The sequence below is a fragment of the Anabrus simplex genome, chromosome 2 (genome assembly GCF_040414725.1).
Source record: "Anabrus simplex isolate iqAnaSimp1 chromosome 2, ASM4041472v1, whole genome shotgun sequence".
NCBI lineage: Eukaryota > Metazoa > Arthropoda > Insecta > Orthoptera > Tettigoniidae > Anabrus > Anabrus simplex.
Genome location: NC_090266.1, coordinates 940,883,678 through 940,907,573, shown reverse-complemented (window position 1 = coordinate 940,907,573; position 23,896 = coordinate 940,883,678). Strand labels below are relative to the sequence as shown.

Here is a 23,896-nt window from a genome sequence, read left to right as displayed (position 1 = left end):
TCACGTAGGCTGTGTGGACCTTGAACTAGCCCTCACATACAGGTAAAAATCCCTGACCTGACCGGGATTTGAACCGGGGCCTACGAGTAACAGGCAGGCACGCTACCCCTACACCGCGGGGCTAGCATAGTTTATCACTGTATGATGATAATATTTTAAGTTTCTGGTAATCCGTTCATACATGTTATTCTGCCAAATTGAATGAAGTAAATGAGCAAAAATTGGTAGCAGCAGGTAAGTTAACCTAAATTGTCACTAACTAAAATACGAAAAGATAATGAAAGTTAGTACTACATCTACCTACGAGTCATACAGGTAAGTCCGCTTCTCTGGTGTAGTGGTTAGTGTGATTAGCTGCCACCCCTGGAGGACCAGGTTCGATTCCCGAATCTGCCACAAAATTTGAAAAGTGGTACAAGGGCTGGAACGGGGTCCACTCAGCCTCGGGAGGTCAATGAGTCGAGGTGGGTTCGATTCCCACCTCAGCCATCCTGGAAGTGGTTGTCCGTGGTTTCCCAATTCTCCTCCAGGCAAATGCCAGGATGCTACCTAACTTAAGGCCACGACTGCTTCCTTCCCTCCTCCTTGTCTATCCCTTCCAATCTTCCTATTCCCCCACAAGGTCCCTGTTCAGCATAGCAGGTGAGGCCGCCTGGGCGAGGTACTGGTCATTCACCCCAGTTGTATCCCCGACCCTATCTCTCACCCTCCAGAACACTGCCCTTGAGGCCGTAGAGGTGAGATCCCTCGCCGAGTCCGAGGGAAAAACCAACCCTGGAGGGTAAAAAGATTAAGAAGAAGAGGAAGAAGACATACAGGTAAGCACTGAATTAAACTATTTCCCAAAACAAGTACTTACAGTTAAGCTTTAAAATGTGGAGGGATTGAATGCAATGAACTTAAACACAGGGCAACCAACTGTATTCATATTCGTAGTAGTAGTAGTAGTAGTAGTAGTAGTAGTAGTAGTAGTAGTAGTAGTAGTAGTAGTATTTTGCAAGTAAACTGTGGGTTTCAATGGGCAAAGAAAACAGCCTCATCCTAATTCCAAGTATTAAATCATTTACTTTGCGCAATGCATGCTGAAAATTTAAACTCTGTTTATGTCTGTGCTTCATTTAAGAGCAAGATAACTCAACAGTCAACATATCCATATAATTATATAGACAATCTGTACTATTGTAGTACAAGAATGCTCCGACCATATACAAATTACTATCCGTCAGGAAAATGATTAGATGGTGTATTTCTCACGGCCATTTTCCAATTTCCGTTAAAAAAAGATACATACTCCATTACAAAGACGATAGCAACACTGATTACCAGAGATAATCCATACATGAATTAATACATGAGCTGTTGGTCTCCGAGCGAGCAGGCTGCGGTTCACGTCACGTAGCTGTGAGCATGCATTCGAGAGATGGTGGGTTCAAACACTACCGCCGGCAACCCTGAAGATGTCTTTCCCTGGTTTCCTACTTTCATACCTGGTGAATACTGGGGCTGTACCTTCATTAAGGCCACGGCCACTTCCTTCCCGATCCTAGCCCTTTCCCATACTTGCATAATCTTTTTTTTTTTTTTTTTTTTGCAAGTTGCTTTTCGAAACACCGACACAGTTAGGTCTTATGGCGATGATGGGGCAGGAAAGGGCTAGAAGTGGGAAGGAAGCGGCCGTGGCCTTATTTAGGGTACAACCCCAGCATTTGCCTAGTGTGAAAACGGGAAACCACGGAAAACCATCTTCAGAGCTGCCTACAGTGGGGCTCGAACCCACTATCTCCCGAATACTGGATACTGGCCACACTTAAGCGACTGCAGCTATCGAGCTCGGTCTCTTGCACAAGTAAAACCTTTCATGTGTTAGTGCGACGCTAAACAACTAGCATTAAACACGACAATAAACATTCGACCAAGATATCTCAGCCCTAAGCCCCACAATTCGGCTCAATGAGCAGCGCTCCAGCAGATGATGCGTCCTGGAAAGTTATCCTTGTTGCTGCTTGCACAGCTTGCCGTTACAACTGGGGACAAGCCGCAAATCAAAACTGATTTAAACTTTTGATATTTTTGTTGTGTTTAATGCCTCGTTCTATTCAGTGTATTAGATTATGGTGCTAAGTAAATACGTTTAATTATATTTTTATTAGGTTATGCGTAGGAAGCAGAATTAATTACTTTGACATCTGATGAGATGACTAAACATCCCTTTGACTACTACTAATAATCCTGAAAATACAATAAGCCAACATAAAAACTTGTTTAGAACACAGCATGAACAATGAACGAAAAACTATCTCCAAGTTAAGTGCAGAAATAAATACATGAATAAATATCACTTACCACAAATTAAACATAGGCGTAAGTGTGCTCATATATCTGAAATTTCATTCAGCAGATAATAAGGAGTGCGTAAATTTTCGCTGGAGAAGACGAGTTATATTTGGTGCACTCGATCGTGCACTTGCAATTCGACGAACGGCAGTGAGATGCGCGTCAGCACGTTTCTTCGCGGAGATATATTTATCTTCATTAGAGAGAACAGATTCTCACATACTGTAGATACGTTGAGCCAAACATTGATGGAAATTTGGCAGCCCTTTTGTGCATATTTGAGAAATCTGTTTGCGAGAAGTGTTCATAAAAATGTGATAGGCTTGTTCGTGATACATATTTAGCCTTCAGTTCATTATCACATCGAATTGTGAGCAACTCGCACTGTAGATCAGACGCAAAGTCATCAATTAATATAGCAGTTGAAAAGGGCGTAGCAAACACTTTCAGATCAATCGATAAATCGTCCAGATTTCCAAATTAGATGGAAAATTATTTCATAAGACTCGCAAGAGTACCTGAAAATGTCTGCAATTGATCTTGAGTTAAACTAGATTTCGGCATTGACAGTTTGGGAAAGTGGGCTAACTCACTCGCTTTTCAACATCTGACGCTGCCAAACCTCCAACATTTGCTTGAAAGCAGTGATGCTGTCTACAAAGTGAGTAATAAGTATTTTAACTACACAACGCACTGTACCATACTATGCTATTTTGTTGCGTAAACATAATATACTCAGCCAGGTACATTGCAGTAGCTATGCTTGGGTCTTGATTCCGCATATCGCCATCTAGTCTTTACAGCACTAACTGTTAGATAGACGTCAGCTGTCCGGGCTCCTCGGCTCTGCCAAGGCTGCACTAGATAGACAGGACACAAGGTTCGGAACGTGACGTCACGTAAGTGGCCGACGTTCTTTATGGCAGAGTACGGCCCGCTCTCACTGTTACCATGGTTTAGTTCATTTATTGAATCTCATCGATGTAACTGAACACTCCCTCAATTGTGGTTTTATTTAGGCTTGTGTACTACATGAGTTTTACGCTGGGGGTGGGGGTGGGGGGACTGGCGGAGCAGTTTATGTACTAATAGTATCTGAAGAGACATTTCTTTACGTTAAATTAAACTGACACCTCCCATTTGTAACGGAGCAAGGTTTCATGTAAAAGATTGAAACCCATAATACGTATAAAAATTGTTTTAATGTTACTAGGAAAATACATGATAGCAATTCCCAATAATGGTCTGAAACCTTTCTTAAAAATTAGACTTCAACTTAAGATTTATCTAACAATTCCTAAGGTTTCAAATTTTCTTTTCTTTGGCACTTTATGGGTTTGTCTGTGATAACTGTTTATATTTCTTCTTCTTCTTCTTCTTCTTCTTCTTCTTAATCTGTTTACCCTCCAGGGTCGGTTTTTCCCTTGGACTCAGCGAGGGATCCCACCTCTACCGCCTCAAGGGCAGTTTCAGACTTTCGGTCGGGGGATAAAACTGGGCTGCCTCACCTGCTATGCTGAACAGGGGCCTTGTGGAGGGATGGGAAGATTGGTTGGGATAGGCAAGGAAGAAGGAAGGAAGCGGCCGTGGCCTTAAGTGAGGTACCATCCCAGCATTTGCCTGGAGGAGAAGTGGGGAAACCACGGAAAACCACTTACAGAATGGCTGAGGTGGGAATTGAACCCACCTCTACTCAGTTGACCTCCCGAGGCTGAGTGGACCCCGTTCCAGCCCTCATACCACTTTTCAAATTTCGCAGCAGAGCCGGGAATCGAACCCGAACCTCCAGGGGTGGCAGCTAATCACGCCAACCACTACACCACAGAGGCGGACTTTTTTATGGTTATTCAACAATACATTACAGAAATGTATATACATTTTTCAACGAAATTTGTAAAACTACTTCCACAATCACTGCATGTTTCAAACACGACAATATGAACTAGACCTAACAAAACGTTTTAGGCACAATGACATCGTTTAACTCAATTTCCACAGTTTCAAAATGTGAAATTTCTGTAGATTTGAAGCTTTTACAATATGACCTCTTGCAATCCACATACTTAATGAAATATCACTAATAGGGATGTCTGCAGGTTTAGCAGAGTATGCATTTATTGCGATTAGGGCTTTTAATTTTCGTTCTCACTCAATGACCTGCTTTACAAATATGTTAGCAGGCACCACTCATTTCCCTGTACTGTCCAAGACTTGTTTCTAACTCGTCAGTTTGAAATTTCCCTAGGAATACATTTCTGAATAGTAAACTTGTTTTCAAGAAATTTACTAACTCCAAAATTGTTTTTATAGTGTGAACTAAGGCTGTTTAAGTTTCATTAGTAAGTTTTCCATGACGACTCTCTGTTTTCTTGTGTGATATCCCCTTGAACAGGAAGATTATCCCACCTAATTAAACAGGTTATAAACTTGTGCAGAGATAAAACATTGCACTACAATGAAGGTCATTAAATCTACCGCCATTGAAAGCACGCTTAATATAAACAATCATCCACCATTGAAGAATTATTTCTAAAAATACAGCAGTGCTTTTCGAATTATTTTTATTTTATGTTTTCAAAGTGTCTTAAAGCGGCAACATTTTCCTCATCAAACAGCTTAGAAAAAAAAGGTTTACATTTTGTCGCTCTAAAGAAGTTGGGTACAAAACGTTTTGGTTCAGGGCAGGAGTAAGCTTAACTACATTATTCTCTTCTTCTATGTGCAGCTGTTTAAAGTGACCTATACAAGCAAAACAATTTTTGTCTAACTCAGGATTGCCAAGTCAGAGCACACGAAAGTTTGTAAGTTATCAGCTTGGGTAAGCCAATTATTTCTCAACCTTTTAAATAAATGAACAGTATCATACATTACAAAAATCTTTTGTGTTTCGTCAAATGGATTTTGGAAAGCAGTCTGTAAATTGCTTTTGCAGAGCTTTTCAAACATTTCCTATTAACACTGTTATTATTAGATATTTTGCATACTACTTTACTTTAAGGACTTGCAAAGTTAATTCTTCTAAGAAATGTGATGTTAGGTTCTTCATGGAAACAAACGAACAACGTCTTTATTCTTTCTAAGAATGGATAACAACATAAAAGTCTGTACAGTTGTAGCTAGTGTAGTATTATTTTCTCCACTTTTACTACGAAACGCAACTCCCACCACCTTTCGTCCTTTATAGAAGTAAGCTCAGATTTTACATAGAATTCATCCAAAAACAATTTGCAAAATCTTTCATGTTCATTTAACAGTTTTGGTTTCTTTTTCAAGTAATTCCAATGTGAATCGTCTATACCCGAATTTCCCGTGCCTAGTTTTGCAGCGAAAGACTGTAAATACACGGTGAGGCATGGTTAGGAACGTTGGCTGTCTTATCTTCTTATATGCCCCAGCGAATGTGAAAAATATTGAAGCCATCCATGCTATTAGTATAGTTTCCTTGCAAAAGCTAAGTTTAACTGATCTTGCATAATTCCAGTTTATCAGTAATGATACAGTCATCAATTTCACTTTCAATTTAATTTATCATTTTGTTCACAGTTTCTATTTTGTCGTGGACAGTCACTTTATAGTCACAAGCAGGACTAAACGGGAATTACAGGTAACTTTTTCTAATTCGACCATTTTAACTTCTTGCCCCCGTCACCTAACGCATCTCTATCAGGCTTTTAAAACAAGAGCCTCGTTTAATGTTAAAGAACTACCAATTTTCGAAATATTTTCCTCAGTCATATACATTTTTGAAAATACTGAGACTTTGGCTGTCAAATTGACAAAAACTTTGTCAAAATCTAATTTATATTTCATACTGAAACTACCCATAACATCATCGAAGTCCTTAATCCTTTCTTTCTTTCTTTCTTTCTTTCTTTCTTTCTTTCTTTCTTTCTTCTTCCAGTTTTTCAAATTTTTCTTGTTTTTGAATAGGAGTTTTCCTAGGTGCGGGAAGAATTTTAGGCAGATAGCCAGGCATATTTTCAGACTTAGTGGGAATAGCGTCGTCTGAGAGTTTTAAATGGTTACGTTTTACAGTTAAAATGAATCCATCAGGTCTTTTAAACAGAATCCTCCCTAATTATGAAACGTTCGTCGAAGTGTTTTATGCACACAACTGAGCTTGCTGAAGAGACAAATTCGGTTCGATGGATGGCTAAGATCCATTTTTGTTTCCCAATCAAGTCAGTAGGAAATTTAAACACTGAAATACTGGGTTGTTCTGAAACACGGTTGCTTCTACAACCAGGTACACAACACGATATGGACATAATTCACAATGTTCACACAATTTTAAATCTTTCATGACCACCGATAGCCTCACTGCTGCATGGTTCAGCTCAGCCTAAAAGTCACTCGCGAGAAGTGAAGCGGCCGGCCACTTGTGTGACGTAGCGCCCGAAGTGGAGGAGGAGCGTTATGGCCTGTCTGCCTAGTTGGCCTTGGCTCTGCCCGCGCTCATGCAGTTGGCTCGAGGAGCGGACTCTCACATTGCCCACCTATGCCCTAAACGAACGACAGCATTAGATCCGAAGACTAATAAAGCACTGTAATTAAATCTTAGTGAAAAGAATTTCGAAACATTTTGATTTGTAATAATAACGTCAATATTCATTAGGCTACGCACTTCAGTGAAGTGAGATTTTAGATACTGATTAAGTTCAGTTTTTGTAAGAAGATGGGACCTATTACCAGAACTGTTAAGTTAGAGTTCACCTGGAGGGCGGCCTGTTTCTTTCTACTCCAGCACCAAACAACCAGCCAATCGATCAACAAATCGTACGCGGTCATCTGTTCAGGAACTTACCATTATGTTGATAGAATATAGAAAATTCTGGGAAGAACTACTATCAAGAATGGTTCTTGTCAGGACTGATATTCGAACTTAGGATATCCTAACGATTCAACTCCTGATAAACTCAGTTGCTATCTTGATATTTGACCTACAGCAGTGGGCACGAAGTTATTGAACAGCAATTTTCAGGAAGAGAAACCAAAGTTTTATTCATTTCCGATGGGTGGCAGCGCTATAACTAGCCTTCAAAACAGCGTCTGTAACGGAGGTACGTACCAAACAGAGAGCAGTTACTGAGTTCTATTTGGCGGAACACCAGGACATCACAGATATTCATAGGCCCTTGCAGAATGTCCACGGAGGCCCGGCAGTGGACAAAAGCACGGTGAGCCTTCTACATGACAACGCAAGACCTCACACAAGTCTGCGCACCAGACAGAAGCTCACAAAACTCCAGTGGATTGTTCTTCCTCATCCACCCGAATCTCGCGCCTTCTGACTTCCAACAGTTTGGCATAATGAAGGATGCACTACGCGGGAAGCACTACGTGGATGATGAGAAAGTTATCGATGCAGCACGACGTTGCCTCCGACATCGACCAGTCGATTTACAACTATATTTCCAAGTTGCTTTATGTCGCACCAACACAAGTAGGTCTTATCGCGACGATGGGACAAGAAAGGGCTAGGAGTGGAAAGGAAGCGGCCTTGGCCTTAATTAAGATACAGCACCAGCTTGACCTGTCGAGTGGTGCTATGCAGGCATACAGGCCCTCAAATTACTATGGCGTAAGGACGTAGCATAGAATGGAGGTTATGTTGAAAAACAAGGTATTGTGGCAAAACGATTGGGGAATAACATGATGTATTTGAATCCTCAATAAAACCAACCTACTTTTAGAAAACAAAGTATTGCATTGTATACAGTGCGATTCAGCAGCTCCTTCCAATATCGTTTGTTGCAGCCCAACTAGCGTGCATACGGTTATAGGGGTGCTATTCTCCTGGAGGCGTACTGTATGGTACTAATGTTCAGTGAGCACATTTTGCGCACGATTCTGAACCCTACAGAAATATTATATCATCCGTTCGCAAAACATGTCGCCTTGAAATCATGTAGCAATATCCTTTTATTTCTTCTTTCTTAATCTGCTTACCCTCCAGAGTTGGATTTTTCCCTCGGACTCAGCGAGAGATCCAAACTCTGCCGCCTCAAGGGCAGTGTCCTGGAGCGTGAGACATTGGGTCAGAGGATACAAGTGGGGAGAATGACCAGTACCTCGCCCAGGTGGCCTCACCTGCTATGCTGAACAGGAGCTTTGCCGGGCGATGGGGAGATTGGAAGGGATGGACAAGGAAGAGGGAAGGAAGCGGCCGTGGCCTTAAGTTAGGTACCATCCCGGCATTTGGCCTGGAGCAGAAGTGGGTAACCAAGGAAAACCACTTCCAGGATGGCTGAGGTGGGAATCGAACCCACCTCTACTCAGTTGACCTCCCTAGGCTGAGTATACCCCGTGCCAGCCCTCGTACCTCTTTTCAAATTTCGTGGCAGAGCCGGGAATTGAACCCGGGCCTCTGGGGGTGGCACCTAATCGGCCCTTCTCAGGGCCACAAACACATTCATTCACACACAATTTGCATGAAAGCGAGTATTGAACTTACATTGCTTAAACAAATTTCAAAACTTCGTGGTCTTCGCCCCGGACTCGAACCTCCCACCTGACATCCAAGCCCGCTCCGCCACGCCACGTCCTTACCACCTAAACTACGGTTCCGTACGACACACTAGGCAGCTTTTCTTTGCTATTTGCTTTACGTCGCACCGACACAGATACGTCTTATGGCGACGATGGGAGAGGAAATGCCTAGGAGTGGGAAGGAAGCGACCGTGGCCTTAATTAAGGCACAGCCCCAGCATTTGCCTGGTGTGAAAATGGGAAACCACGGAAAACCATCTTCAGGCCTACCGACAGTAGGGTTCGAACCCACTATCTCCCGGATGCAAGCTCACAGCTACGCGACCCTAACCGCACGGCCAACTCGCCCGGTACTAGGCAGCTTAAAGTAAGTATTAGCTCTACTGCGGTCACAATATCAATTTCAATTTAGTGTTTCGCCGGCGTGTCGGATTCATATGATCTAGAAGGCATACGCATGTCTTTCAGCGTTTAATACGAGTATAACATTACGGCGTCCTATCATGGTGAGGCGGTAAATACCAAGATATCCGGTTGTGTCTTCTGAGCATATCGGCAGGGCAGATGTTTACAGGACGGAATTTAAATATTGTGGGTTGCATAAAACTACATTGGAATGGGTGGCTGACTCAGGCTGTATATTGAATTCCCTTCTTATTATGAATACCTTGTGGCCTTCTCGACGAAATTTTTAAGTTATATTGGACAGGATTTTGAAGCTGAATCATTCAGTAGTCTGAGTTTCGAATTCTGGAACCGGCAGAAAATAACCCGAGTACAGGTTTTCCACTTCTAATCCTACTCCAAAATGATAACGATTATACACACTACTAATGACCTCAGATTCTGCACATACAAGCTCATAGTGCTGTCCGGCTCCGTGGCTAAATGGTTAAGAGTGCCGGCCTTTGGTCACAGGAGTCCCGGGTTCGATTCCCGGCGGGGTCGGGAATTTTAACCTTAATTGGTTAATTTCGCTGACACAGGGGCTGGGTGTACGTGTCGTCTTCATCATCATTTCATCCTCATCACGACGCGCAGGTTGCCTACGGGAGTCAAATCAAAAGACCTGCATCTCGCGAGCCGAACTTGTCCTCGGACACTCCCCGCACTAAAAGCCATACACCATTTCATTTCATTTTTTCATAGTGCTAATGGTCAAACGTGTCCGAGACGCCTTACATCAATCATCAGAAACAACAAAATTAAACACAAATAGTTCCCCCTAATAAAGGGAGAAACGTTATACCATTTAACGTTAAAAATACAGTACATCCAACTCTCCTCTTAAATGTTCCGATAAAGGTTATCTCCAGCATGCTTTGAAGCAAAAGAACTCCTACGGAGTCTGGCGTCGGTAAGTAGAAAACGATATCGAGTTCGCTGAGATGGAAGATTCTCTTCATGTCTGTAGGGGTTTGTTTTGTGTTTACCGCGCAAATTTTGTAGCAGTGATCTAATAATAATAATGCTATTTGCTTTACGTCCCACTAACTACTTTTACGGTATTCGGAGATGCAGTGATCTATGACGACGTTCAATGAACGCGTGTATTTAGTGTACCCGATGTAAAACATCGCTGATACCCTATGTGGCTATGATATTAACGCTGGTACGTATTTATAACTATTTATGGCTAGGACAGGGGAACGATGCATCCATTGCCTTTCTTGTGTACCAGTCCAGCATTTACAAGGAGTTAAAGAACGAAATCGCAGAAAATGACTCCTAGGATGGCCAAGAGTGGAATTTTGATACACTTGTGTTCTCAACCACGTTAAAGAACGAAATCACAGAAAATGACTCCTCAGATGGCCGAAAGTGGAATTGTATTCTAAACTACGTTAAAGAACAAAATCACAGAGAATTACTCCTCGGATGGCCGAAAGTGCAATTGTATTCTCAACAACGTTAAATAAAAATACACAGAAAATGACTCCTCGAATGGCCGAGAGTGGAATTTTAATACACTCGTTTTCTACACTACTTTATCTGAGGAATCATAAATTCTTGGCAGAGTCGAAAATCGATCCCGGTTAAGTGTACAATTACAGTTTCTAAAGCCATGTAATACATCATCGTACCTATCCTTCAATGTAGCAATGCAACGAAGTTCCGATTAGTCGGTATCAGTATTCTAGCCTAACATCAAAGTCCGATCTATGAGTGTGTTATTATTAACTTGGGCTGGTACCTCTTTTCACAACTGCGAGTAGACCACGGCCGCTTCCTTCCCACACCTAGGCTTTTCCTATCCCATAGTCGCCATAAGATCTATCTGTGTTGGTGCGACGTAAAGCCACTAGCAAAAAAGCCTATTATTATTATTATTATTATTATTATTATTATTATTATTATTATTATTATTATTATTATTATTATTATTATTATTATTATTATTATTATTATTATTATTATTATTATTATTATATCTGTTCTTATATAACTGAGAGATAAAGTTTAATGCTACGTACTACTTAGGGCTGGATTTAGAACATGTCTTGTTTAAAAGAGTCCTCTGTCTAGAGCGGGAGAGCTGAAAATATTGCCGCCCTTGGGACACAAACCCAAGTCGTCCGCCTGCTAGACGGGTCGTTAACCGTTTCTGGTAGGATGATCGATACACAAGATAATCGTATTTAGCTCTTGGATATTTTATTGACTGCCTATAGAGACAGTTGCAGAGCGTGTGCTGAATGAACTGTTTCCACACCATCCACACACTCTACTATTAACACTACTGTGCAGGAATACTGTAGAGTATGTTTGACAAGCTGCACACAGTGGATGCCCTGCAGATGTCCTAACGACAGTCGATGTTCAGCATATTCAATGTGCAAGAGAAAACCTTTGGTGTTTACAAAGTGTAGTAAATTCTTCTCAGTGTCTCGGCAGAGAAAAGTGTGTACTATTCTATTTCATTTCATAATATTCTATGGAACTTGTAAAACACATTTTATTAAAATAAATACCTCAAAATAGAGTTTACAGGATAGGAAACCGATTCTATGGATTCTCGCTCGTGATGTCTATTCTAAATCATCCAGGCTATTAAACTACAAAACTTTAAAATAACTTCACCTACCTAAGTTCAGTTGTCTCATGAGTGATCATTGAGATTGTCGCCTATGTACGCTGTCCATTTCGATGCGACCCTATGAAAGGTTGCCTATGCCATCCGGCGGGATTATGGCTCTCATTTTCAGGAAGAGTACTCGGGTAGTACCTTTAATCCAACTCTGTGAAAGAGGTAATCGTACGAATCTACATCCAAATATCCACTACTTGTAGATTCTACTGTTAACCGCTGAATAATTCCGCTGCTTGGCTATATGTCATTGTCAAACAACAGAAATGCTGTAAGTGTTGAGAGGGAATGTGAAAGAGAGTGAAAACAAATTTTTTGGATCAAGAACGCTGCTGAAATACATAAGATGTTGGGGTGTTTTTTCCTTTCACTTTTTGTCAATTTGCTTTACGTCGCGCCGACACTGATACGTTTTATGGCGACGACGGGATAGGAAAGGGCTGGGATTAGGAAGGAATCGACCGTGGCCTTGATTAAGGTACATTCTCAGCATTTGTCTGGTGTGAAAATGGTAAACCAAGGAAAACCGTCTTCAGGTCTCCCGACAGTGGAGTTCGAATCCACTATCTCCCGAATGCAAGCTCACAGCTGCGTGGCCCTAACCGCACGGCCAACTTGCTCGGTCTACATAAAGTGTATCTGCATGACAACAACAGGCTGTTGTTACCTTTGCCAGAAAACAAGTAGCGTTAACATGGATAACAATGGATTACATAATGAGTTTACCTATGTACGTTTAAGCATTGAGACCTTCGGTTCAGAGGGTCCCGGGTTCGATTTCCGGCCGGATCGGGGATTTTAATCGCGTGTAATGAATTACTTTGGCTCTGGGACGGGGTGTTTGTCCCAACACTTTCTTCGCCATATTCAGGCAACGCGCTACAATACCAACCAACCACTACTGAAAAACACAATAGTGATTACATCCCTCCATATAGGGTTGGCTTCAGGAAGGGCATCTGGCCGTAAAAAAGGGCCAAATCCACGTGTGCTACACAGTTCGCACTCGCGACCCTACAGATATGGGAAAAGCGGTAGAAGAAGGAAGATGTAATAGTAGTACTATATATCAGTGAGACTGTAGTGAATTTTATTATGATGGGTCTTCTTAGGCAGATATAAGTATTTAGAAACTCATATAACTATAAATAGATAAGGAAAATAATTAATGAATCAATGAAATATTGATTGATTGATTGATTGATTGATTGATTGATTGATTGATTGATTGATTGATTGATTGATTGATTGATTGATTGATTGATTGATTGATTGATTGATTGATTGATTGATTGATTGATTGATTGATTGATTGATTGATTGATTGATTGATTGATTGATTGATTGTGACGACACAGTAACTAGCCCGCGTTGACTGGATTCCAAGATGCTGCTCACTCATCCGCTCTCTCATTTCCGCACGAATGCACACACTGTTTAGGAACAACGGTCCAGAATATCATTCACTTCCCTCGAACATCGTGTGACAAACTTCAACACCTTGGCATCAATATTTCTTCAGACAGCATCATTTCGATATTCCTTAATTGCTTGGCCGTTCTTTCTCCGTATAATTGGTGTTTAAATTCAGGTTATGTCACAACAATGGACGTGAATTGATACACATGTTTCCTCTCAATAACTCTGTCTGGAATAGAGCAGCAAAAAGAGACCTACTTTTATGCCACTCTTAAAATAGTGAACTAGAAAATAACTGGTGGCCTATATGTGTTCGCTGAAAATAAAATTGGCTGGGGAGAAGACCAATTGTGGACAAATGTTTAAAAACCCGTTCTGGTGACACTTTCGAGACATTGGACGTAGAAGTATGACTGAAAAGCATGTCAAAAAAAACAACACAATTTAGCACGCCGAGCCAAAATTACTGGACATAAAGAAATGAAATTTTGAGGATACATTTATATTACAATGTAGGTGCTCGCTAAGGGAGGAGTTTTTGATATTCCGTCGCTAAGGGGGTGAAAAGGGGGATGATTTTTTGAAGCGAGTGTATCTATATCTCAAAACCTATAAAAGGTTACAGATGTAAAAATTGGTATTTACAACCTCCTCTAAAAATAAACACGTATTTTTTTTCGAAAGATTCCACTAGAAGGGGCGAAAAAGGGTGAAAAAGGGGTTGAATGCCTTTAATGAGGATACTTATATCTCAGAAACTGAAGATATTAGAGACCTGAAAATTTGTATTTGGGATCTCCATTAAAAATAAACAAACACGCATTTTTGTGTTTTTGTAAAATCCAATTAATTGAGGGGTGAAAAGGGGGGTGAATTTTTAAAATGAGAGTTTCTATATCTCAAAACTTCAAATGTTTTCAGATGTAAAAATTGTTTTCACAATCTCCTTTTTAAAAAAATCAAGATACACGTTTGTTTTATTTTCGGAAAATCCCAATAGCAGGGGTTATAAGGGTGAAAACGGGGTTGAGTGCCTTTTTATGAGGATACTTATATCTCAGAAACTGAAAATATTACAGATCTGAAAATTTGTATTTGGGATCTCCTTTAAAAATAAAGAAACACGTATTTTTTGTTTTTGGAAAATCCAATTCAAGGGGGTGAAAATGGGGGTGATTTTTTAAAAATGATTGTATCTATATATCAAAACTTTAAAAGTTTACAGATGTAAAAATTGGTATTTACAATCTCCTTTAAAAAAGAAACACGTATTTTTTTGTTTTCTGGAAATCCCAAGAGGAGGGGCAAAAAAGAGTGAAAAGGGGTTGAACACGTTTAATGAGGATAAATATATCTCAGACACTGAAGATATTACAGATCTGAAAATTTGTATTTGGGATCTCCTTTAGAAATAAAGAAACACGTGTTTTTTGTTTTTGGAAAATCCAATTCAAGGGGGGTGAAAATGGGGATGATTTTTTAAAATGAGTATATCTATGTCTCAAAACTTTAAAAATTTACAGATGTAAAAATTGGTATTTACAATCTCCTTTAAAAATAAAGAAACACGTATGTTTTTGTTTTCGGAAAATCCCAATAGCAGGGATGATGAAGGTGAAAACGGGGTTGAGTGCCTTTAATGAGGATACTTATATCTCAGAAACTGAAGATATTACAGGCGTGAAAAATGGCATTTAGGATCTCCTTTAAAAATAAAGAAACACGCAATTTTTTTGTTTTTGGAAAATCCAAATAGTGAGGGGGGTGAAAGGGGGGTGAATTTTTAGGATGAGTGTATCTATATCTCAAAACTTTAAAAGTCTACTGATGTACAACTTGATATTTAGAATCTCCTTTAAAAATAAAGAAACACGTATTTTTTCATTCTTCAAAAATCCCAATAGGAGGGGTGAAAAGGGGTGAAAAATTGGTTGAATGCCTTTAATGACGATACATATATCTCATAAATTGAAGTTATTGCAGAAATGAAAAGTGGTATCTCCTTTAAAAATAAAGGAACACGTATTTTTTGTTTTTGTTTTTTGTTTTTGGAAAATCCAATTAATGGGGTTAAACAGGAGTGACTAATTGCGGGGAATTTTTAGAAAGTCCTTATCTGCAGTATATCTCAGAAACGTAAAATATTACAGACTTAAAAATTGGTATTTATAATCTCCTGTAAAGGTAAAGAAACATAGGTGATTTGTTTTCGGAAAATCCACTTAAGGGGAACTAAAAATGGAGTGAACTTTTAAAATGAGAATTTCTACAGTATATCTCAAAAACTTAACATGTTACAGAAGTGAAAAATGGATTTTTTTATCTCTATTAAAAATAAAAAACGTGTACTTTTTGTTTTCGGTAAAACCACTTTGTCAGGGGGGGGGGTAGATGTGACTGAAAATGGGGTTGAATTCTTTTAATTAGGATACTGATATCTCAAAAACTGAAGATGTTACAGACGTGAAATTTGGTATTTGGTATCTGCTTTCAAAGTAACGAAACACGTATTCTCAGAAAATCCAATGAAGGGGCGGGGTGGTGAAATAATTGAAAAATATATTGAATTAATTGTATGCGGGTACTTATATCTAATAAAGACTAAAGTTGTTACAGACGTGAAAATTTGTATGTGGATCTCCTTTAAAAACAAAGAAAAAAGCGTTTTGGGGGGAAATAATCTTAGGGGGGGCGGGAGTGAAAAGGAGTTTAATTCCTTTATGAGGACACATATCTCAAAAACTGAGGATGCTAGAGTGGTGATAATTGGTATTTAGAAGATTCTTTACTATTAAAGAAACAAGTATTTTTTCCGGAATGTTGACATAGGGGGGGGGGGGAGATTGTGAAAAGAAGTGAAAATGTTAATTATTTTTATGGGGATACTTACATCTCAAAACTGAAGGCAACAGACGTTAATATTGGTATTTAGAATCTCCTTTAAACATAAAGAAACACCCCTTCTTTTAGTCTTTTTGGGGGAGGGGTAAATCAAATTAACGGCGGCGGGGTGTAAAAGGAGTTGAGATCAATTGATTTTACTATTCATAATGCACTAATTAGGAGCCTCCGTGGCTCAGATGGCAGCGCCGGCCTCTCCCCGCTGGGTTCTGTGGTTCAAATCCCGCTTTCTCCATGTCAGATTTGTGCTGGACTAAGCGGAGGCGGGGCAGGTTTTTTCTCCGGGTACTCCGGTTTTCCCTGTCATGATTCATTCCAGAAACACTCTCCAATATCATTTCATTAGTTATTCATTAATCATTGCCCCAGAGGAGTTCGACAGGCTTTGGCAGCCGGCACAATTCCTATCCTCGCCGCTAGACCGCTGACCTGGCCGAATGACTGGAAACAGGCTGTGAATTTTCAATGTACTTATTCTGATCATAAACCGATCATTTCTAATCTTTCCTGGGTTCGTTTTCAAGAGCCATCTTTTCCTTTGGAGAACGTTCTTAGATTACAGTAGATTCTCCTGGCATATAAATACAAATTTAAACGCATTTGAAATAAACGATATTGACGGTGGAATTGTTCACCTCTATAATAAGGTCAATAATGCACGGAAGTATATTATTCGTATCGCCAGAAATCCCGCACACTTGCCTACGCGCGACAATGGTGCTGGTCACATAGTCAGCAATGACAATGGTAGCTGATGTAATTTACCGCCAAGTAGCGGTCTTGCATCTTGCTGTGGGGTTCTGAACGTCAATAATAATAATAATAATAATAATAATAATAATAATAATAATAATAATAATAATAATAATAATAATAAAAATAATAATAATGTTCTGGACCGTCGTCAAAATGTGCAGACCGCGCTGGAAACTTGTCGTGGCCGGGTAATGACTACGAATACAGTCCGGCCGCGGGTTCCCAAGACGACACCACGCCGGATCTCCTTAAGGAAATGATCCATATTCAAAATGCTTATAGGAAAATATGGCAATGATTTAGGAACCCAGCTGACCGGGTGGAATACCTGGACGTAGCCCGGGAAGTACGAAATCGATTGCTGGAAAGAAAGATTGAAAAATGTGAGGAACTTTGCCGTAATCTCTCAGAAAACGAGTCAGATCGCGAATTTCGGAGGATTATATATAAAACGTTAAGCATTCAATTATAAATTTCAGTGTAATACCGTCGCGAAGCACGGGTATCTTGGCAGTTTACATATATTTCCGTTACAGCAGCAAAATTTCCTTCCATTTCTGCGTCAGACAGGTTCCGCTTTATAAATATTAAACTATAATTCACGGGATCGGGAACATTTTCCGATGTGGATAGTTTTCAGGTTCATAAAGGTTCCGCTAAAGGCAGGGTTTACTGTATATATATTAAGACCGTGCACCAGGTTGGAACAAACATGGCGGACGGCCTTCATAAATGACAGCTAAACATGAACTGCGAATAAGTCAAGATCTAATATGTTATTATTCGTATTCTTAATGTCTGATTATTCGTATTTTGGGACGTTAAGTGTCAAAAAAATACATTCATCTGATTATGAGTGCCTTTGCTGGCGGGACCTAGTGTTTACAGTGCACTATGTCTTCTGGTATAGGCTAGAGCAATTTTGTTACTTTCATTGATCTGTCTCAGCTTTATCCTTGGCTTTGACAAAATGAAAGTGACTAAGGTATGAGTGATGCTAGTAATGCCATTCCTTCTGCAGCCAGTCCCTGCTATGAATGGTGTGAAAATATTGCTCATAGGGTCAGTTGGTGCATGCATTTCAGTGGGCTTGGCAGACTGATATGTAATAGCAACTTCTGGCTCAGTGGGGAAAGCAACGGGAAACTACCTCACTTCTCATTTCCCTAGTACGCCTCTTCAGTGATGCCTAGGCCATCTATGACAGCTGCTGGCGGAACTGTTGAGGATCCAACCAGCCTTCGGGCTGAGGACTAAACATACACACTGATTATGAAAGAAGAAGTAGTAGACTGGTTGACTTAAAAGGAGCATAATATTACTGGGAATTGTTATTCAGGAGCAGTGGATAGATTATGTAAATCTGGTTACTAATATAAAAATTAAGGTTATTTGCTGTTACGAAACATGAGAACCGGGCGAGTTGGCCGTGCGGTTAGGGGCGTGAGTCTGTGAGTTTCCATCCGTGAGATAGTGGGTTCGAATCTCACTGTCGGCAGCCCTGAAGATGGTTTTCTGTGGTTTCCCATTTTCACACCAGGAAAATGCTGAGGCTGTACCTTAATTAAGGCCACAGCCGGTTCCTTCCAACTCTTAGGCCCTTCCTATCCCATTGTCGCCATAAGACCTATCTGTGTCGGTGCGACGTAAAGCCACTAGCAAAAAAACATGAGAAAACGATCAACAGGCAAGTGTGTTTCGGTCTACAGTCACTATGAGATATATGTGTGTGTCTCAGAAACTGATAGTTTTTTTTTTAAGTTTCAGGTGGAAGAACGATATGTGGAAGCCCGAAATATAATATCGAGTGCAAAAATGAGTATGGACGAGCAAGATGAGCCAAATGTAGACAGTGGCACTGTCAGGTGGCAATTATCTGTGCAGATAAGTAACATTTGTATATCTATTTATTATTACAAATAATGTTATTAGTCTAAATAATGTTCACTTAGTTACATAATTATAATTAAATATATTTTGAATTTAAATACTTGAAGGAGAATGACGGGTCTTAAGTTTTCAGTAACTAGTGGATAACTCGATGATGGATGAATCTTGCTAATGAAGGGGAAGTTAATATATGTAATTTACAAGTTGAGAAGTAGTAAATTTCCATGATACAGGAATTGTGGAAGACTGAAAATAAGGATAATCAAAGATAATAACGGAAACATTATGAATGTTTAATATAGAGTCCCTCACGAAATAATTGCTGCAGTTGAGATGATATATAAAAACTGTGTTGATAAATGGGGATTAAGACAGTGTGATAATGTTGAAAACAGAATGTAGGCCTATTAATATGGGAAGAATTGCATAGGGTCTTCGGAAATATTGAGGAAGAGAATTATGAATGTCATGTCGCGTATGAGATGATTGATTATTGATATCGGTGTGCATGTTATAAATAATACTGTTAATTTTAAACATTTATATGTATTAATTTTAAGTCATTTAATTTTTGCTGAAGAGTAATGTTGGGACAGGTAGGGAAAGACATGTTATTACGACTTCGAAAGCACAAGTATTACAATTTAAACTGATTATTAATATTTATCAGAACGCATCAGTCGGACCAAAGTTCAATTTTAAATTTAGGCCCCGATTCACACTTTCTAATTAATTACAGTAGCAATCACTGACACAACGACCACAGGAATGCACACAATGCGGGTGGTCCCTCAGTTATAGGTACACAGGTCTGATGGATAACACTACGTGATACCAGATCCTAAATTCGATCAACATTAATTATAATTTGATCTTTATTTACAATTGGTTTTACGTCGCACAGCCACAGATAGGTCTTAAGGCGACGGCGGGATAGGAAAGGGCTAGGAGTGAGAAGGAAGTGGCCGTGGCCTTAATTTAGGTACAGCCCCAGCATTTGCCTGGTGTGAAAATCGGAAACCACGGAAAAGCATCTTCAGGGATGCCGACAGTGGGGTTCGAACCCACTAACTCCCGAATTTTATCTTGACCTTTGACTTCGAAACATTGAAAACACATTTATAAAATGAATAATTAACACATAACCACAATTTGTTATTAACACACAGCGACTAAGTAGTTATTCATGCAGCAGGTGCTATTTAAGTGTTCACATTTCCTACGTACAGTAATGTTGATAAATTGATCTGTAAGAAGAAGTCAATAAATTGTAGTCAAATCTCATCCTCATCAAATTAGCAGGTAAGTTCTTTACACTCACGTTTGTAAGTCCCAAGGAGTATTATTCTTACATGCGATATACATGTCATACTTACTGAGGGTGTGAGACTCGGAGTTTCCAGAGACAGACGAGTCTCTGCCGCCATATTCTGTTGTCAGGCTCCTGTCCAATGAGATTTGTCACAACAAACAGAGGTAATGAATGAGAATCACTTTTAGAAGAAACAGTACTTTCTTGCCCTTAAAACTCACACATACCCAACATTTTAACAAATTATGACTTGAGAACGTATTTCAATTACACGAGCACTAAAGGTGTACCTACAGAGCTCACTTTATAACTGCAGTTTCCATGTACGAGAATGTATAGGGCTTCTATTTTCAGGTTAGATCCATTCAAATTTTTCGCGCACAGGAAGATATATTTTTTCTGCTTCTTGTTGTAGTACAACGAATTGACATCTCTATAATTACGTTCTTTCAGTTCGAATTATGCATCATTTGTGAAAAGCGCATTTTAATGGCAATACCAAATTTCCTCTAAATGAACTAAAGTGTCGGAAAGCAATGGTGAGGCTTCCATGCGTGTGAGCAATGTGATCACCTCAGTCACTGGCCAACAGCAGACTAATACCCACAAGGCCTCAGACGCTGTCCTGTTTATAATAAAACTTTTATGCAGAGTACACATCCGCATTCTCAAAGCCATCCACAAATTAATCAACCGTATGTTTCTATATTTCAAAATATACAGCTACTAAATCACACATAGCTGTAAACTGTACGTCTCGGATGAAGTCCAGAAGTGGAACAAATAAACAGGAAAGATGATAACAGCTACGTTGTCAGGTCTTCATCAGACGAGCAAGGATAACATGAAACAGACTGAAACATCGCAGCCGTGAGCTAGTCAAGCTAGAGTCTGCTTTGAAAGTAAATGCTCAATGCTGGTGGACATGCACTTCTGACATTTCTCGTTTTAAAATACTTTTCGTCTTCTCAGCACCTTGTACGATCTCCTCAAACGGAAGTACATCTAGACAAAGGGTGTAATTTCTCCACACCCAAATAAGTTCCACGACAAGTCTTCAAATATGTTATTATCATCATCGCAGTCACTAATCTTTTTTTACGATTTGCTTTACGTCGCACCGACGCATACAGGTCTCATGACGACGATGGAATAGGTAAGGGATAGGAGTGGGAAGGAAACGGCCGTGTCCTTATTGCAGGTACAGCCCCAGCATTTTACATTGTGAAAATGGGAAACCACGGAGAACCATCTTCAGGGCTGCCGACAGTGCGGTTCGAGCCCATTGTCTCCCGAATGCAAGCTACATCTGCGCAACCCAATCGCACGGCCACTTGCTCGGTTAGTTACTAATCATATCAAAGAAGAGACACAATATATATTTCGTGTCAGGGCTTAAGAGTATGTCATGTTATATAGGGTCCTGATAGTACAAATTATTGATTTAATTTTCAACAGTTAGCAGAAGAAAATTATTATTAAAACATGACAATTAATCCATTTTCCGAAATATGTTGATGTGTTATTCACTTCTGATCTCTACAATTATGCTGTTTCTGATTCTAAAATTTCAAACCTTTGTCTAACTCTTAGCCCTGCCTCGAAGGATCCTACATAAAGAGAGTTCTTAATCGTATTGCCGAAGTTTTCTGAAATAAAGCAACAGTATATTTAATCTTAAGTGGAATATAAGAGCCAAATTAAGTTCCTCCAAACATGAAATAAAATGGAATTGATGTTTACATCTAATCGTGATAATGATTATTAATGTAATTAGAGCGTGACAGCCGAGTGATATCGACACTGACTTCTCACCAAGGTCGTGGTTTGAATCCCAACCAGTGCACTTGTGATTTTTGAAATGGGTAGTCACGTCTCCACGGTTCGGATTCCTTGTAAAAGTAGGTGGTCCCATGGTTAAGATCCTGATATCAACAATCATATAAAACTGAAAGTTGCTGTTACTATTATTATAATTAATCATTTATAACTTGAACAGAAATGCGAGGAGTATGATACGAAAACGTGCGCTTATAAGAGGAAAGTGGTATCGAGTAGGAGTTGCTAAACTGGAATACCAGGACCACTTCTCGAACTAAGATTGTGCATTTTTCCGGAATGGCAGTAAACCGATATAGCAGTGTGAGAAATCGAATCAAACTGAAGTAAAATTAACAAAGTGAGGAGTTCCTGGTCCAGAGAGCTACTGCATTCGCAAGGAAAAGAGGAAAATGGTTAGTTCGCAGACCTAAGTATCATTCAGTTTTCCGGACGTCTCTGTTTTGTTGAAGAGAGGAAGGCAAAGAATGAACATTCTTAGACCTTAGGCCTTAAGATACTGAAGCCATTTAAAAGAAGGATAGGTCTTTTACGAGACTAACGGGATCGACTGTAGAAGGTAAAAAGAAGCAGAAAGATAGCACGGAGTTAGACTCGCTATTCAATGATTTCAGGCTAACAGGCGTAGAAGCAACAGGCTACAATGATTTTCGTGAATAAAGGATCTTTAAGTCGCGTAATTCATTCACAGAAGCTTTCCTATAGGACGAAAAGAGGAATAACAGTTGCTAATGAATTCATGATAATGGAGAATTCTTGTAACAGTGGTTCACATGGAAGTAAATTTCTTCAAAACTCGAAGAAGAAGAAGAAGAAGAAGAAGAAGAAGAAGAAGACCAAGAGATGCTGAAAGAAAAGAGACTCGATAGAGAGCTCACAGGGAAGATACTGGAAAGGGAGAAAAATGTTGTTTTTTTTTTTTGCTATTTGCTTCACGTCGCACCGACACAGATAGGTTTTATGGCGACGATGGGATAGGAAAGGCCCAGGAAGTGGAAGGAAGCGGCCGTGGCCTTAATTAAGGTACAGCCCCGGCATTTGCCTGGTGTGAAAATGGGAAACCACGGAAAACCATACTCAGGGCTGCCGACAGTGGGGCTCGAACCCATTATCTCCCGATTACTGGATACTGGCCGCACATAAGCGACTGCAGCTATCGAGCTCTGTGGAGGAGAAAAATGTATCCAATATTCAAGGATCTATTGAGATTGCCGAAATTTGAAATAACCTCAATTATTTAAGGTGCATAACACTGAGGGACACTGATGTGCCTCAAAATTGGTTGGTTATGTCAAAAAGAAGCGTACTTTGGGAAAATATAAAGACATAACGACATGGATGTGTATTAAATATTTTGGTGATGTTACTCATTGAAAATGAAAATGAAAACCTACAACCTGTTTTCCAGTCTTCGACCGGGCCAGGGATGTAATGAATGAATGAATGAATGAATGAATGAATCAGATATAGGCTGTTATTACAATGGCGTCCCCACTCCCAATGTGATTATATTAATGAGTGATAGATGCTATGAAATGAGAATGGAGAGTGTTGCTGGAATGAAAGGTGACAGGGAAAAGCGGAGAACCTGTCCCGCCTCCGCTTTGTCCTGCACAAATCTCACATGGAGTGACCGGGATTTCAACCACGGTATCCAGCGGTGAGAGGCCGACGCGCTGCTGTCTGAGCCACGGAGGCTCCACGATGTTACTTATTATCCGATGATAATTATAAAAATATATAAGGAACAGAAAAATTAAGAATGTTCTGTCAGAAATTACATTATTTGTGTAACCTAGAGTAAAAAAGTGGTGTTGTTTAATTTTGTAAAATTTTCAATAAAGGGAAGAATCGCTAGAACATTCGTA

General features: G+C 39.8%; 1 protein-coding gene across 1 annotated transcript in view; it reads right to left on the bottom strand.

Annotated features, from left to right (window-relative positions):
• The window catches only part of LOC136863203 (uncharacterized), a 79,931-nt gene extending 59,198 nt beyond the window's left edge, over positions 1 to 20,733 (bottom strand). The window contains exon 1 of the mRNA XM_067139567.2: positions 20,254 to 20,733. Coding sequence (XP_066995668.1) covers positions 20,254 to 20,304 — 51 coding nt within the window. The 5' untranslated portion in view covers positions 20,305 to 20,733. The remainder of the gene's footprint in view (positions 1 to 20,253) is intronic.
• Positions 20,734 to 23,896: the final 3,163 nt, after the last annotated feature.